We start from the raw sequence: 14,625 nt of genomic DNA, 5'->3' as shown, positions 1-14,625 counted from the left end.
TATCTCTAGAGCTTTTACTGCCATATGCCAAACCACTACTGTTCCTGAACAGTCCTGGTGTTTTGTGGTGTAAGGGACAGAAGAGCCATCAGAGCAGGTGACATTCAGCAACAGTGACAGTTCAGCATCTTGTTGCTGTTCAGAATGCAGTGGGAATCATAAAGTGCTGCTTTGCACAGAGGCTGCAAAGCATTCCTGGTTTTTCACTGTCCCATTTCCATTGGAAGTCCTACTGGCTCATTCAGGCTTTAACTGAGTCCTGGTACTGTACCCAGGCACAGTTGCCAGTTTCTACATTTATTGTGCACAAAATGTTTAATTGGAGCTTGTGGAAGAGAGCAGGACAGATAACAGAGTTAGGCTTTAAAGTTAGGGACGTATAAGAAATGATGTATCACAGGCATATGAATTTGATTTACTTAATTCTAAATGTGTATATATGCATGTGTATACATTTGTATATACAGCATGATTTAGTTAATTTTGAAGGCGTGTGTATGACAGTAATTTTTATGTCTTAAATTGAATTTTGGGCTTAGCAGCTTAAAACTGTTTTCTGCTGATACAGTTTTTTACTGTAATACTCTACTAATTTTAATTCAGCATTTGTAATCCTCCCTGCAGAGAAAGCTATGCTTTTGGAAGAAGAAGCCATTGCTATTAATTCAAAAAAGGAGGAATTCAAGCAAGCTGTATCACGTGCCAAAGATCTTGAGGTAATTGTAAATATTAATTTAAAGAAGCCTGTATTCTAATTGGTGCAGTTGAGGTATGTTACAAATAAAAAAGAAAATGTGACATAAAAATAATTGTTGAGTAGTACAGCAGTTCATAAGTTTCTAAACTCTTCTTTGTCTGCAGCTGGACTTGGAGTCAGTGAAGGCCCAGGTTCTGTTGGTAAATAAACAGAATGATTTGTTGACAGAAAAACTGAAAGAGGTATCAGACTATCCTTTGCTAAAGGAGGAAAAATCGGAGCTCCAAGTGCAGAATAAACTACTTAGGCAACAGCTGGATGAGACTCGGAGTGAGAACCAGCATCTTCGAGACAGTCAGTGTGAATGATTTAGTTATTTTCTTGTTTATGTTTCTCTACAAGTATTTGTTATAAGTAAATTTTCATTAAAATACTTTCTTTGTATTATGTTTGGTAGTAGTTAGCATGAAGCCCAAGCTAGTGGTTATATATAAGTGAGCAGTCCTTGGCATAAGTTTATTTTCTTTTTTATGTCTGTATGTCTGAATTAAGTGGTAGCGGTAATTTGGAAGGATATCCATTTCACCCTCTGAAAGAAGCAGTGCAATATTTCTAACCATTGCATTAGTATGGTTAATAATGGTAAAAGAACATGACATTGTTATTGAAGTGCTTGCCTGACTAAAGTAATAAATGCAAAGTATTTTTAATGTGCATTTCAGATTTTAATGAGCATTTCAGGAGAGTAGAGATGTATGTGCAGTTATGTAAGATAAGGATATGTATTTTTCTTCCAGTGTAGGATAGTCTGGCTCTAGTTCTTAAAGGACTACACCAACAAAGATTTTGGTTCTTTGTAAAAGGAAGAAGAAAAATATCCCCAAGTACTTATTCACACAAAGCCTTGTTATGTTCCTAAAATCAAATCAGCTTTACATGTTCATGGGGTATCGTGTAGAAAAGTGCACACTTGTTATTCTTTGTCTGAGTGTCTGGTCTTTCCCTTTTTTGCGGTAGAGCTGTCCCAGCCCTCAGCGGAGTACTTGGCCTGCCAAGTGGAGCTGAGGAGAGTGGAGCATTCTATGAAGTTGGTGCTGGATGAATTTGAAAGTCATAAGCAGATGTTGGAAAAACAGCTACAAAATGAGGTAAATTATTATTTCGAAATGGTTTGAATCTTTTCTTCTTCCTATCATCTCTTTCACAATTACCCATCTGCCTGTGCAGGCTGTTTGGCGTGCAGGCTGTTTGGCATGCAGTTACAAGGATTGTTTGTACTGTGCTCATTTTTATGTATACAACTCTAAAGAAAACAAAATATCACCACACCAAAAAACTACCAAAAAATAAAACCAACCCAACATTACCAAGTCTTTCTGAGTCTCCAAATTGTCAGTGCTGAATTTCAGTAGGATACTAGGTATATATGATCTGACTAGACCTGAAAAACATTTAGAAACCAAGTATTCAGCCAGTTGGGATTATTCTTGTTGTTTGAATTACACTGGTTTTTGTTTTTTTCTTGATTTCCTATAGATTGAGCGCTGTGCCCAGTTGAAGGCCCAACTGTTAGACTCTGAAGCTACTGTCAGGAAGTTAAATGTGCAGGTTGAAGAACTGAAACTGCAAGTGAAGCAAACACAGGCAGGTTTGTATCTTACACCAAAGCAGTCCTTTATGAAGGACAAGTGTAAGAAGTTCCAGAAGCTTAAAAAAACTGCAGTTGTATAGAACCAACACATCACCAGGGAGTAGACTTTAGTTTAAAATCAAAATGTATTTGAAGCCCAGTTTAAAAAGGAGACTAATTTTAACCTCCTTTCAGAAAACAAACCTAGCAGAGGAAGAAAAATACTCCTCCCTGAGCATTTGCATATTTTTATTGTCTGTTTTTCCTCAGTAGAAGGCCATTAATGTTTGCTGATAACATAAACAACATTTTCCAGCAGGCAATTTGTATTTTAATGTGTTTTGATTCTTGAATGTTCATAATAAAAAGGATCAATTTGAAATTTTATTTTGTACCTCAGAAATTTAAGTCTAACTCTTAAACAGATTTAGTCAAGTCTAATAACTTTTGCTTAACTTATGCTTATCTCATAAGGGCATTAGAAACAGGGGCACTTATATAAAGCAGTTCAGTGTGCTGAAGAAATGTTCTTTTAAAGATGCCTGTCAGTTTGTTAATATCAAGTATTATAAATAAAAGCTTAGTATGTGTATTTAATGTAAAAATATGGAATTCAATTCTGCAATGATTATACATTACATACAACATGTTGTCTCATAGTTCAGTATATGCAATATTTTACATTTCATACTATCCACTAGACTTACACATACATTTATGGTACACGTATTGGTACCATTTGGAATTGGAAATTTGTTATATGAAAATAGCAAATATGTATTTTAATGAAATGACTGAAAGTACTGTAGGAACTTTCATTTTACATCAGAGTTAATGAAGCCATTGAAGAACCATTTGTGTAGAATAAAAACAAGATTGTAAATTTGCTGAAAAATACAGCAGATTGGTCTTTTGGGCTTGTTGAAGCATGCAAGTCCATGAAAGCAGGCTGTCCCAAAACATTCAATTTAACTGACAGTTTTAGAGTACTTTTAATGAAAAACAAAACAAAACATTTTCTATGTGCTGTGTTGTTTTTCTCCAGAATTATTTTTTGATTTAAATAAAGGGCAACTGCTAAGACTTCTGACATGCCCTATGTTCGTTAGGTTTTACCAGCATGATGAGATATAACATGTCCAAAATGGTAATGTTTTCATGTTTATTTATTTACTTGAACATAAGTATGTACTCTGCAATGTTATTTTTAAAATTAACGGTGGTTTTATGTGAAAGAACTATATATTTAAAAATAGCAGTGGTAATTTGCAGCTTTGGAGCTGTATTAAGAATACATTTAAATCCATTTCAATTAAAATTAAACTATTAAATTCTCAAAATGTAAGCCAATTCCATGGTAGAATAGTTATGATCAAATTGGAATTTAAATGCCATGTTTTACTATTTTTGCTTTGCTGTGGGTCTCCCTGTCTCTCTCTTTAGTGTCACTCACTCCCTCTTGCTGCCATTTAGCTCTGGAGAACGAGGTGTATCGGAACCCAAAGCCGTCGCTCGTCGACCGCTCCGTCCTCGACTTCCTCGGGGACAGGGTGGTGCCCCACGACATCTACGTGGATGGCGCGCTCCCGAGGAAGCTGCTCCTGCCCGACGTGGGGACAGCTAGCGCCGTGCCAGGGCCTGGCTGTCACCCACAGCTGCAGCCACGCAGCGCCTCCCCGGACTCTGACCTGGAGTGCATCGCGCGGGCCCGCGCCAGGGTGAAGGAGCTGGAGAAGGAGGCCGAGTACTTGGAAGAAGCCTACAGGAGTTACCAACACAGAGCCATGCTGAACGCAGCAAGCAGAACACCGAGCAAGATGCAGCCTCCTTTAATTCTGCAGTGTCCTCTTAGTAGCAACCCTTTGACTACCCAGCAGGAGCTGCTAGAGCATAATCCCAGCTGCCCACACTCCCCTCTGAGCAGTCCAAGAGGTGAGGAACACATCAAAAGGGCTGGGCAGGTCGATATCTTTAAAGCTCCCTTCACGCCACCACGCAGAGGAGCATCTTCAAGGCGCCTTTCTTCTACTCCCATTTCCAAACCAAAGAAAGACCTCAGCAACAAGAATGTTCCAGATGGTAAGACTCAATTGTTAATGGGGTGTAGTAACGGGTTTTGCTTACTGTTCCTCTTGTGCTCTGGGAACAGAAAGGTTTAGCAGTGTTAATCACTGATTCGTTATTTGCTAAGATGCAGGAGAAGTCAGGAGATGTGGTTTTGCAGGAGACAGAATATACCAGCTGCTTGGAGTATTGCTTCTTCCTGGAAACAAGTAGTGGAGAAGTATGTTGAGGGAAGTTAAATATGCTCTAGGGAGCTTTGAAGAGAAGACTACACCATATAAGTCCCTACAGGTGTAACTTTATGATATACAGAGTTTAAGTCAAAACTTGCTGTTAACTACTTTGAACATTAATTGTCATTTCTTAACCCTCCTATATTTCTAACCTTTCATTTAACTGTTGTAGCTAAAATGTGTGACAGAAGATGTCTTTGGTATGTCTTAAATCGAGCTTTCCAGTTCAGATTTCCTTTTGTTTGTTCTTTTTGCTGTGACATCTTTATAAAATACTCCTCAGCAACTGTAAGGAGGAAGGATCTAGTGTTTGAAAAATTTAAATTTGCCGTTAATATCACAATTTCTAGTAATTGTTTAGCCTTTTTTTTTAAGGGCAGTACTCAGGAAAAGCAAGCAAAATAGAAATAAAATGTAAAAAAAATCTGTTGCTTCAAATCTGCAGTACATCTGCTTCTTGAGTAATGCAAATTTTTTTACCCTGGCTCGAAGTGGATTTAATAGGATAAAAAAGAGACAGTAACAAAAAAAGAGATAATGATCAGCTGCTCCATGACAGAAAGTTAAATACAAGGGCAGCTTAGTTTGGAAGAAAGATGGCTGTGGGAAATCTGGAAAACAATGAGCGATGTGAAAAAGGTGAAGAGGGATCAACTGATTACTGTTTCACAGACCCCAGAATCCCATGACATTGAAAGGAAATAAAATTAAATGCTTCTTCATACCATGAGTAACTTGTGTAATTCATTGCTTCTGTGAGAACAGGAATAGATGCAGGCATACAACTTCTCTGTCAGGATGATCCAAAAAAGTATTGATTGGAGAAAGGTTGGGATGGGTGTTGCCAGAAGTAAGATACAAGTATTCTCCTTTTTCAATTCTAGTTTAGTTTTGTTTGGTAATGGGCACTGTTAGAAGCAGGTTATAAACACTGATTGATTGTGGCTGTCCCTGTGTTTCTGTATGTAGAGCATCATACTCTGTTACTAAAAACATCTTTGAGACTTGAACTTCCAAAGCAATCTTTCATGTTGTAAGCTCTGTCAGCTTCTGTATAAAATACCTACAGACTGTTTGTTTAGCACTGCACACAGACAAAAGTTTTCATAATACTAGGGTTTTGTTGAAAAATTAAGAAATGTTAAAACTAGTTGTGTGCATAACCTGGACAATCCTTCCTGTCTTTGTACTGTTCAGAAGCTACTTACAGGATGGCAGATCTCTGTTTTTCCATTGGGTCTGTTCTTTGCCTAATGTACAAAACTGACTGTTTTTTTTCAAAACCAAAGGAGCGCATTACCTGACTCAGGAGTTACAGAAATGAAGTGGTATGGATTGTAGGACATCAGGCTGAAGCTGGGTGATAGGATATTAAGGTTAGCTTCAATGCTAACTGTGCTGTTAGTGGGATTTGTCAGCTCGCACTTAGAATGCTTCCCCTCTGAGATGTCACTTCTCCCTCATAAGTCTTCTAAGGAGTGCTTTAAACTGGTGTGTATATATTATTCTTTTCTGTTAGAGATGGCTGAAGCAACAGGTGTAGTTTTGCTAGAAAACTCTTAAAGTCATTCTGGAAGCTTCTGTGGAGCTTTTTGGTGGTGTTGGAAATACCAGTCTGAACAACCCAGTGTAAATTTAAAGAGGTAGAAGAGACCATGCATGTGAGTCTGAGATTTGTCTTCTCCTTTAAATGAGGTTAAGTGCAGCTCAGTTATCAGCAGGAAGAAATATGTTCTCCTCTAAAATACTTACAGTTGGCAGTTCCAACAGCTGTTTTACTGCATAATCTGCAAGTGGAAGGATTGTGCAGTTTTTTATTTTCCTTTAAATTAGCTCATGCATTTGACTGTTTTCCTTGCTAGGTCCATGCACATTGAACCGATAATGCATGTGTTGTACAACCAGCCTTGTCTGAGAAATAGTAGGACGAATGGCTAATACAAATTGTGGGATTTTTATTCTGCAGAGAACATCAAGAGCTCATCCCTTACCTCTTCACAGCAGAGTGTTGACCAGGTTCTTTCTCCTATTTCAAAGCGATGTTTGCTTTCATCTTCTGAGTCTGTTCCTTCCTCGCCATCCAGTCATGGCCAGAAAATCAGGTAACATTGTTTACAAAGCAACACTTTTAACCTGCTTTTTAAAGAAACATTTGTCTAATTGTTCACAGTGATAGCTGCTTTTACAAATCAAGCAAGCCATTGATTTTATAAGTGAAAGCTTTTCTAAAGATGAATAAGGATTTCCATTTTAAATATCATGCCTCAAGTGGAACCTAGTTATGAATAAAACCTAAACACTTTCCTCTGAGCAAAACCACATCTCTTTATTTTGTCTCTGTTTTTCACATCTGTGACCTGACTGATGAGCTTTTGCTAATTGAAGCATTTGAATTTCTGCTTCCTGTTTGAGAATTTAAATCAAGGCAATTGTACATTCTCACTTTATTCATTAACAAGCTGTAATGCTAAATTTATTATTTTTCTCACTCTGAAGAGCTTGTTCACATGCCTGTTTTCAAAGTAGGATTTTCCAGTCTTCTTTGCATGTGGGAATGGGATGGGTAGCACAACTCTTCTTTTTTTTTGGGGGGGGGGGATCTTTTAAAGGTAAATTAATAACTTAACAAAATTAGGCTGCATTAAAATGACTTGTCTTTTGTTTCTGTTTCTCCTATTTCTATGTCTGGAGTTCTTCTGTTCTTAATGGCCAGTGTTGCCTCCACTCTCCAAAACTAAGTATCCTGAGTATGTGTCTTCAGAAGCAGCTCTAGGACTTTTAATATTGTTTTTCTTCAGAAGAGACAGCTGAATTGTCCTTAACCTGCTAGCCATCATTCCTGGTTTGGTGGCTGAAGACAGCTTGTGCTGGGGCAGCTCTAGCAGGCATTTGTAGGCCTGTCTTATTTTGTTTTTATCAAGGCCTCAACATACATTTAATGCAGAGAGGATCTCTTATCTGGTTAGAATTTTGGGACAGCCTTTATGTTTTTTGTGTTCAAAATGAGGGATATTTAGGGACTGTGAGGTCAGTTTCCTTTAAGCATTCCCTTGAGGCTGTGTCTCCTTTCCCTAGCCATTCACATTTTCTGTGGTACGTCTCAGATTGCTTGTACTTCTCTGACAGACCTTAAAAAGTGGAGGCTGAATGTTAAACTGCATATTAAGGTGATAGAGGAAAATACTGTAATCCTGTGAGGGACTGTACGTCTTGAAGGATTTTGTAGACTCCATCCTGCTTGAAGAGTGAACAAGTATGAGCAAGTTGTGTTGCAGAGGACAGACCTGGGTCTGGGAAGGCAGCTATAGTTTGTTGTTGCTTTCTTGGGTTTCTTATGACAAAGCAAGGGTATAAGGTCCCAATAATTGTCTTGAACTTGCTGCTTTCCCAAGACTTTCTCAAAGGAAAAACATTCTTTTGTTGCGTATTTTCTAATTTCATGTGACTTGGACTGTTTTCTGTTACATGAAATATTTGAGAAATGCTTGTGTGGGCTTTTCCAGTTATTTACTCTTATTATTAGGCAAATGCCACATCACTGATGTGTATTGTGGGATTAGTTTATGACCTGTAGATTTTAAGTGGCAATGGGAACCTCACTGAAAAGGCAAGACAAGTGAATATGATGCTGTGACATCCGTGACAAGCCGTTAGAAGTCAGACCTTGGTCAGTGGGGAAGAACAATTGCTTCTGCTACTACAGGAGCTCCTTGTTTATTCATGTTCCAAGATATGAGTGCTGTGAAGGAAACTGTAAACATGGACAGGAAGACTAGTGTTGTAAGGCAGATTATTACCTAATTGTTTGTTTGTTTGTTTGTTTAGGCCTGAAGAAACCAGTTGAATGTTGTTACTGAGGCAGTGGGTTCTCTGTCTTTCTATCAGTGTTGCAGGACACAGTATTGAAGTGACATGCGTGTCCTTGAAGTTTGCACCCTTAAGAATTATTTAGCACTTACCATTTCTGTGAAGGAAAGACTCAAAACATGAAGTAGATTTCTAAAAACTTGAAATATAATTTACTCTGTCCTATTTAATTTATAGGGTATTTTTCCACACTGACATCACTGAAGTATCCTTCTGGCAATGCAGTTTTATTTATCTGTGCCCAGATTCACTTTTTGTTTGTGAACAAATGTCATTGTTGGGGGTATGTTTTGTATTGTCTGTTCTCCACTTTTGCCCTATGGAAGACCTGTATTCCTTAGAAATGGTAAGCACAAACAGGCTGTGATGAAGAGCACCAGCTGGTGTGAAGTAAGCTCCTTTATGAAGTGCTGATGCTGAATTTCATTAGTGACCTGCACTCTTTTTGCTGTTCTGGTTCTGGTCAGAGTTTAGTAGCTGGGTCACGTGGGAGACATTGTTCTTTCACATTATCCTTCTGATGAGATAAATGGGGATTTAGAATGAGGGCACTAACCCCATTTTGATAGAACTCAGATTTTCACCCCTGCATCTCTTGTTTTGCCAGACATCTAATCCTAATACATGTCAAACACATCTGTTAAGATGACATCGAAATGGGAGTTAAACTGTAACACAAACCTTAAAAAGGCAAATTTCTTAGTTTCAGTTGACTGTCACAATTTATTGTATTTCTCATTTTTTTATGTTTTTTGTTACTCTTTTTATTTTGTTTTAATGTAATAAAATTATGTCACATAAAGACCTTGGGGAAAGGCTGAATGGGAATGCAGTGGACTTTTGGTAAGAACTGGATTGAAATAGCTTAAATTTCAGTCAGAAAGTTTCACAGATTTTAGGTTTGGTTAGTCTGTTGCTTAGCATGTGAGTGAATTTCAGATGGCTATTTTGTAGAAGTTCAGCAATTATATTTATGTACTTGTTTATATTCTTCCTTATTTTTTTCAGACTTCAGAGTCAACAAACAGATAAACAAGATCTCAGTGAAATTCACAAACCAGAGAAACTAAGGTATGAGGATCTTGAAGAACACATTTCTACTCTTGAAGGTAAGTTTTAGTGCATTTCAGACAATTTGTTTAACACCTTAGGGCTTAACAGTTACGGGATAACTGTCTTCATAGTTTTAAGACTATGGAGAGAAAAATTTCTGACTGATTTTGGAATTAGGGAAGACCAATGTCTCAGATGATGGGGTATTAAGTTTCTTCATTCTTGCATCTTTAGGTAAGTGTATATCGTAATAATCAGACATTAAATTGAGTTGGTTCTGAAATTTATAACATAAATTTGTTCAGAAATCTTGCATCACCTTGTTCTGATTAATGCTGAAGGTCTGATGGTTGCTTTGGAATGTTTTAAAATGGTGTAGAATTTTTTTTTAAACAGAAAAGTGTATTAGTATGTGAACTAAATTGAGGCTTAAATTATATTATATTATTATATTTGCTGCATAAATTAGAACCAGGTCATAAGCCTAAAGACAGGTTTCTGTAGCTGTTGCATGCAGTCTTGACTTTTCCTTCAGTAACTGAAGCTTAAATAGTAGTATGAATTAGAAGTTGCTTCAGGTTGCATGTAAATGTGGAAAGAAAGAACTCTTGCAGTTATACTGTTAATTAATCAGCATCATTAATCAGCATCTCTGAGTAGCTTTGAAACATGTGTTTCAGTTACTGAAACCTAAATTTTGTCCTTTTTTTTTCTCTGCAGTCAGTATTTCATTTATTTGCATTTCTTCTCTCTGTTGATTGCAGGCTATGAAATGTTTCATTCTCTCTGTATGCTGCAGGGTCAGTTTTCAAAAATCTTTGATGTAACTAAGGTAGTGTAGAAAGAAGAGGGTGATCAATCTTGATGTCCTTTATAGCCATTTGTATATGGAGTGAGAAATAGAAGCACAGTTATAGAACTTACTTAGTTTTGAGTGGCATCCTAATGTTGAACCTTAGCAGCCTTATCTTCCATGAAACTGTGAGTTTAAAGTATATGAAGTGGTCAATGAGGAAGATGTGAACAGCCAGCTAACCCTTCCTATTTCCAGATTTCATGAGGTCTGTAAAGTCCTGAGGCTTGGTGGAAATGTGGCATTGTGTGGTGTAACTAAACTCATGGCTGGTGGAGAGATTGTGGTTGTTGTCTGGGAGAGTTGGGGGTATTTTCTTTGAAACCAGTGGTTCTGTCTGGTGTGAATCCTTTCTTGGGTCCCAGACTGGCTTATTCTTTGGGTTGTGGTTAGGTCATATGGAAGATGGAGTGGAGCCCTTGTTCCTCACTCCTGACCCTGTGAGAATATGGCTTTCAGTATTTTAAAAGCAAGCAACCAAAAAAGATGTTTGTTTAAATAGCAGATGTGCTGATAGTGTTTAGTGATAACTGGCAGAAGATAATGCCTCATCTGTGCATTTCTCTGTGAAGCTTTACTCATTACTCAGCTGGTTTTATTTCTCTCATTTATTTCTTTTATAAGCTTTAAATGCATTATTTGAATGTGAACCAAGCCTGTAGCCACTAATGGCTTCTACTCATCTCACATTTTAATTAGACTTATATTTATTTGTTAAATTTTGTATGGGAGACTTTTGGGAATACATTACATATTTCACTTTTCTTTTATTACATATGACAACAGACTGGCATTTTCTTGGCAATTAGGGCTGAGTAGATGCTGTGCCCAAGTAAGGTATTAATGAATCATTTGGTGATGTGTGGTGGTCAGTAATTGTAAGAGCTCACACATGCTGATGATTTCTCAATCAACAGTGCTTTAGTTGGGTGAGCCTGCATCAAAAGACAATCTTGGTATGTAGGAGGAAATCATATTGGCTGAAAAGGGGAGGAGGTGCCTCAGGAGAAATTGCAGGGAAAGGTGGGTAAGAAAGTAAAATCTAAGAAGTAAATACAGAAAAAGATATAGTGAAGGATGAAGTTGATAACAGTAAAAAAAAAAATCAATGACTTAAAGGAGATACCAGAAAATATGGAAGTCTTTTAGTCCTACTGTGAGTGAGCTCTAGAAAGAAAAGATCATCAGATTATCTTGGCAGCAACTGTTTCTGGGTGATGTGCTTGTCTTAAGGGCATAATGCATCTCTTGCTGTCCACCCTTAAAAAGGGAGTGAAAGTTACAGAGTTACCTTTTTTCTCCTTTGCAGAGTAGTTAATTTAAGATGTTTTTTATTATTAATGGTTCTGGTTTGGGTTTCTTTGTTTATGTTGTTGGCAGTCATTTTGAAGTTAGAAGTAATATTTAACTGGGACAAGTTTATGAAAGGATTTTTTTAAAATTTAAATATACCTGATGCTTATTGGTGCCTCATATGGAAATAATGTTGTTGTTGATAGCTTTATAATTAAGAGAGAGCAACAAAACAGAATAGACTTTCTTTTGAGTGTGATAGCCCATTATTTTGGTCTTACAAAACACCCCATATATAGAACTTATTTTCCTAGGTGGAGCTGGTAGGAATTCCTCTTGCTTTGGTAAGAAACTGAAAACATTCTCCTAACTTAGAATGACAGCTTGACAGAAATTTTCTGTTATGCTTTCATCTATAGTTCCTCTAAAAGAGTTTTAATTTAAAGATATTTAAACCATTCAGAGAGAGAGAGAGGCTGATCACTTTGGTTGACTTGGGCTTTTTAATGTAAAATATTTCAGTTTTATTATTATGTGGAAAAGAAAAAAGCTTGAGACATTGCTAGTATATAAAGGATGAAAATTGATGTTTTCTAAAGATTTACCCAAAACCTAAAGAGATATATAGAGTATCTGTGCTCTGTTACACAAAGTGCTTGGGAGATTAGTTCTGTGCATTTCAGGTTGGATATCTAGAGGTAATGGCCACATCTTGTTTTATCTCTTTTTTTCTGTCTCACATCAAATGAGATAAAAGCAGTCTGCATATTTGCAAATCAGTAATTTTAAAGCAGTTGAATATCACAGCAATGATCAAAGAGGAAGGACAGTAATTGTGTTTTTGTGAATTCAGAGCCAGCCCTGCACAGGGAAAAGATAGTACAATATCTGAGTTAACAGCATCCACCCTGTGCACTGAAGAAGGGAAGGACCCCATTAAAGAGTGTGTGACCAAATAGTTAAAGATTATTTTTTATGCATAAAAACAGTGAGCTGAACTTGGATATCCAATTTTCCTGTTACTTGTATCTTGATTATGCAAAGAAATGAAAACATCTTGGGTTTCTGTTGTATATTTCTACAGTTTGGGCTTTATAAACAAATGTGTTCCAATAGCTAATTTCAAAACTAACAATTCTGTAATTAAGGAAGCAAGTACAGCCTATGATAATTCTTAATTCTCAGGGAGATGATCAAGTTGAAGGGAAAAAGCTCAATTAGTGCTGATATTTTTGTGTTCTAATTTAGCCATTCCCACACTCTCTGTCCATTGCTGTGCTCTACTTTTGCAATTACAATATAATGAAGCCATTGTTCAAATTTCTTCTCCAGATCAGGGGGACATACCAGAGGAGTGTGAAAGTGATGTCTTGCATCCATCTGGGGACATTGTCGATGGAAACTGTGTCACAGCCCCTGTGCCAGCAACAGCCACTTCACTGCAAGACTTATGTGAGTTCTCAGCTCAGACACAAAAGAAAGTACCCTTTTAAAATGTCAAATGTGTAACACAGCCAAATATTTAAGAATCTGTAGGTATGTAGGCTGGTGTGGTTTAAAAATTTTCCAGAAAGTGACATTTCTGCAATAAAGAGAAAGAAGTCTTTTCCTTTGGGGGTTTTTTTTTGTTGTTTTTTTTTTTTTTTTTTTTTTTATAGGGATGAGTTTTTTCATCCTGGTTTTAGTTAAATTTGCTTTTAATTTAAACATTCTTGCCACCCATCTCACCCCCCCATCAGCTTCTTGCGAGATGATTATTTTTTCTTTAGGATAATTATTAAATATAATTTCTGCTCTTGATAGGAATGAGACATTAAATGTTTTGAAGTATTTTATGTAGTGCTTGTCTGGATTTTAAAAAATTTATTCTTGACTATGTTGGTGAACTGTGTTATCACAATGCAGTTTTAATTCTTTGGCTAGATGAGAATAATATCTCATATATAGTCAGCATATGCTGCCTTTCTAATTGTTCTGGATGGAAACAATATGGCTCTTTTTTTTCACAGAAGGGCTTTCGAGCTTCTTATGATTGCCAGTCCTTAGTTTGCCCATCTCCCATTGCTATCTCATGCTGTTCTTTGTACACAGCTTTTTAAATACATTAAATACATTGGTCATATCAGCTGCAGGTCCTGCAATAATTTTCCAAGGGGTTTTAAATACTTTGCTTTATAAATATAAAGAATTGTATCCAACCACACTGTATAGGGGGAAAGAACACAGTAACATGGACTTTGGGATAATAAAGGTTTGTTTAATAAGAACAGCCATGACAGGAGTGAGAAGTGCAGATCTGTCAAATCTCTGGCCTGTTCTTTGGCTCTCTACTCCTTAACTCTTGGTGAGTCATTTATCAGACTAAAAAATGTTTGGAGGTGGGAAAACACATTACCCCACACCCAAGAGTAAGTTTGGTGTATGTGCAAACAATATATGCAGTTGTTTTTCCTTTGCTGTTAACGTTATGCAGGAACCTGGGACTGATTTGTATGCTCTTGTAGTGATCACTGAACTACATAAATCAAACTACAGATGTTGAAATCATTTTTCACAGTGGTGCTGGATCAAAGGCACATTGAAGAACACAACAGAGAAGTTGAGAAAAACTTAGAAGAAGAAAGGAAAGCAGGAGAAGAAAGGAAAGAGAAAGAACAACAGGAAGCTTTGGAAAGCGAGCAAAAAGAAGTGGAAAAACTTAAGGAAGAAGTGGTAATTTAATTTCTGACAGTAATGCAGCTTTGTAGTGACTTGCATTTTAGGACTGTTATTTGTGTTACTTGGATAAAATTAGATTTTTATTCTGTGAAGTGAAAGTAGTAGAGGAGACAGTAAGAGAGTACATAAGTTATTTTATGTACTTGTGTGATTAACCAGAGCCTCACTAGAGTGTCTCCTTACGCCAAGTGACTTTTTCACTGGAAACAGATGCCTT

General features: G+C 37.0%; 1 protein-coding gene across 4 annotated transcripts in view; it reads left to right on the top strand.

Moving 5' to 3' along the window:
• OFD1 (OFD1 centriole and centriolar satellite protein) overlaps window positions 1-14,625 on the top strand; it is a 35,714-nt gene that overhangs the window by 13,252 nt on the left and 7,837 nt on the right. For 3 of the 4 annotated variants that reach the window (XM_064407655.1, XM_064407653.1, XM_064407654.1), the window contains 9 exons: window positions 625-716; window positions 862-1,051; window positions 1,715-1,845; window positions 2,234-2,345; window positions 3,771-4,406; window positions 6,591-6,726; window positions 9,500-9,600; window positions 13,023-13,142; window positions 14,248-14,402. In XM_064407655.1, the coding sequence (XP_064263725.1) occupies window positions 625-716; window positions 862-1,051; window positions 1,715-1,845; window positions 2,234-2,345; window positions 3,771-4,406; window positions 6,591-6,726; window positions 9,500-9,600; window positions 13,023-13,142; window positions 14,248-14,402 (1,673 nt within the window). The remainder of the gene's footprint in view (window positions 1-624; window positions 717-861; window positions 1,052-1,714; window positions 1,846-2,233; window positions 2,346-3,770; window positions 4,407-6,590; window positions 6,727-9,499; window positions 9,601-13,022; window positions 13,143-14,247; window positions 14,403-14,625) is intronic. The other variant, XM_064407656.1, reaches the window with a different exon arrangement.

Source organism: Passer domesticus, chromosome 2 (genome assembly GCF_036417665.1).
Source record: "Passer domesticus isolate bPasDom1 chromosome 2, bPasDom1.hap1, whole genome shotgun sequence".
Taxonomy (NCBI): Eukaryota; Metazoa; Chordata; class Aves; order Passeriformes; family Passeridae; genus Passer; species Passer domesticus.
The sequence above is the reverse complement of the archived record's forward strand: the minus strand, read 5'-3'. Positions and strand labels throughout refer to the sequence as shown.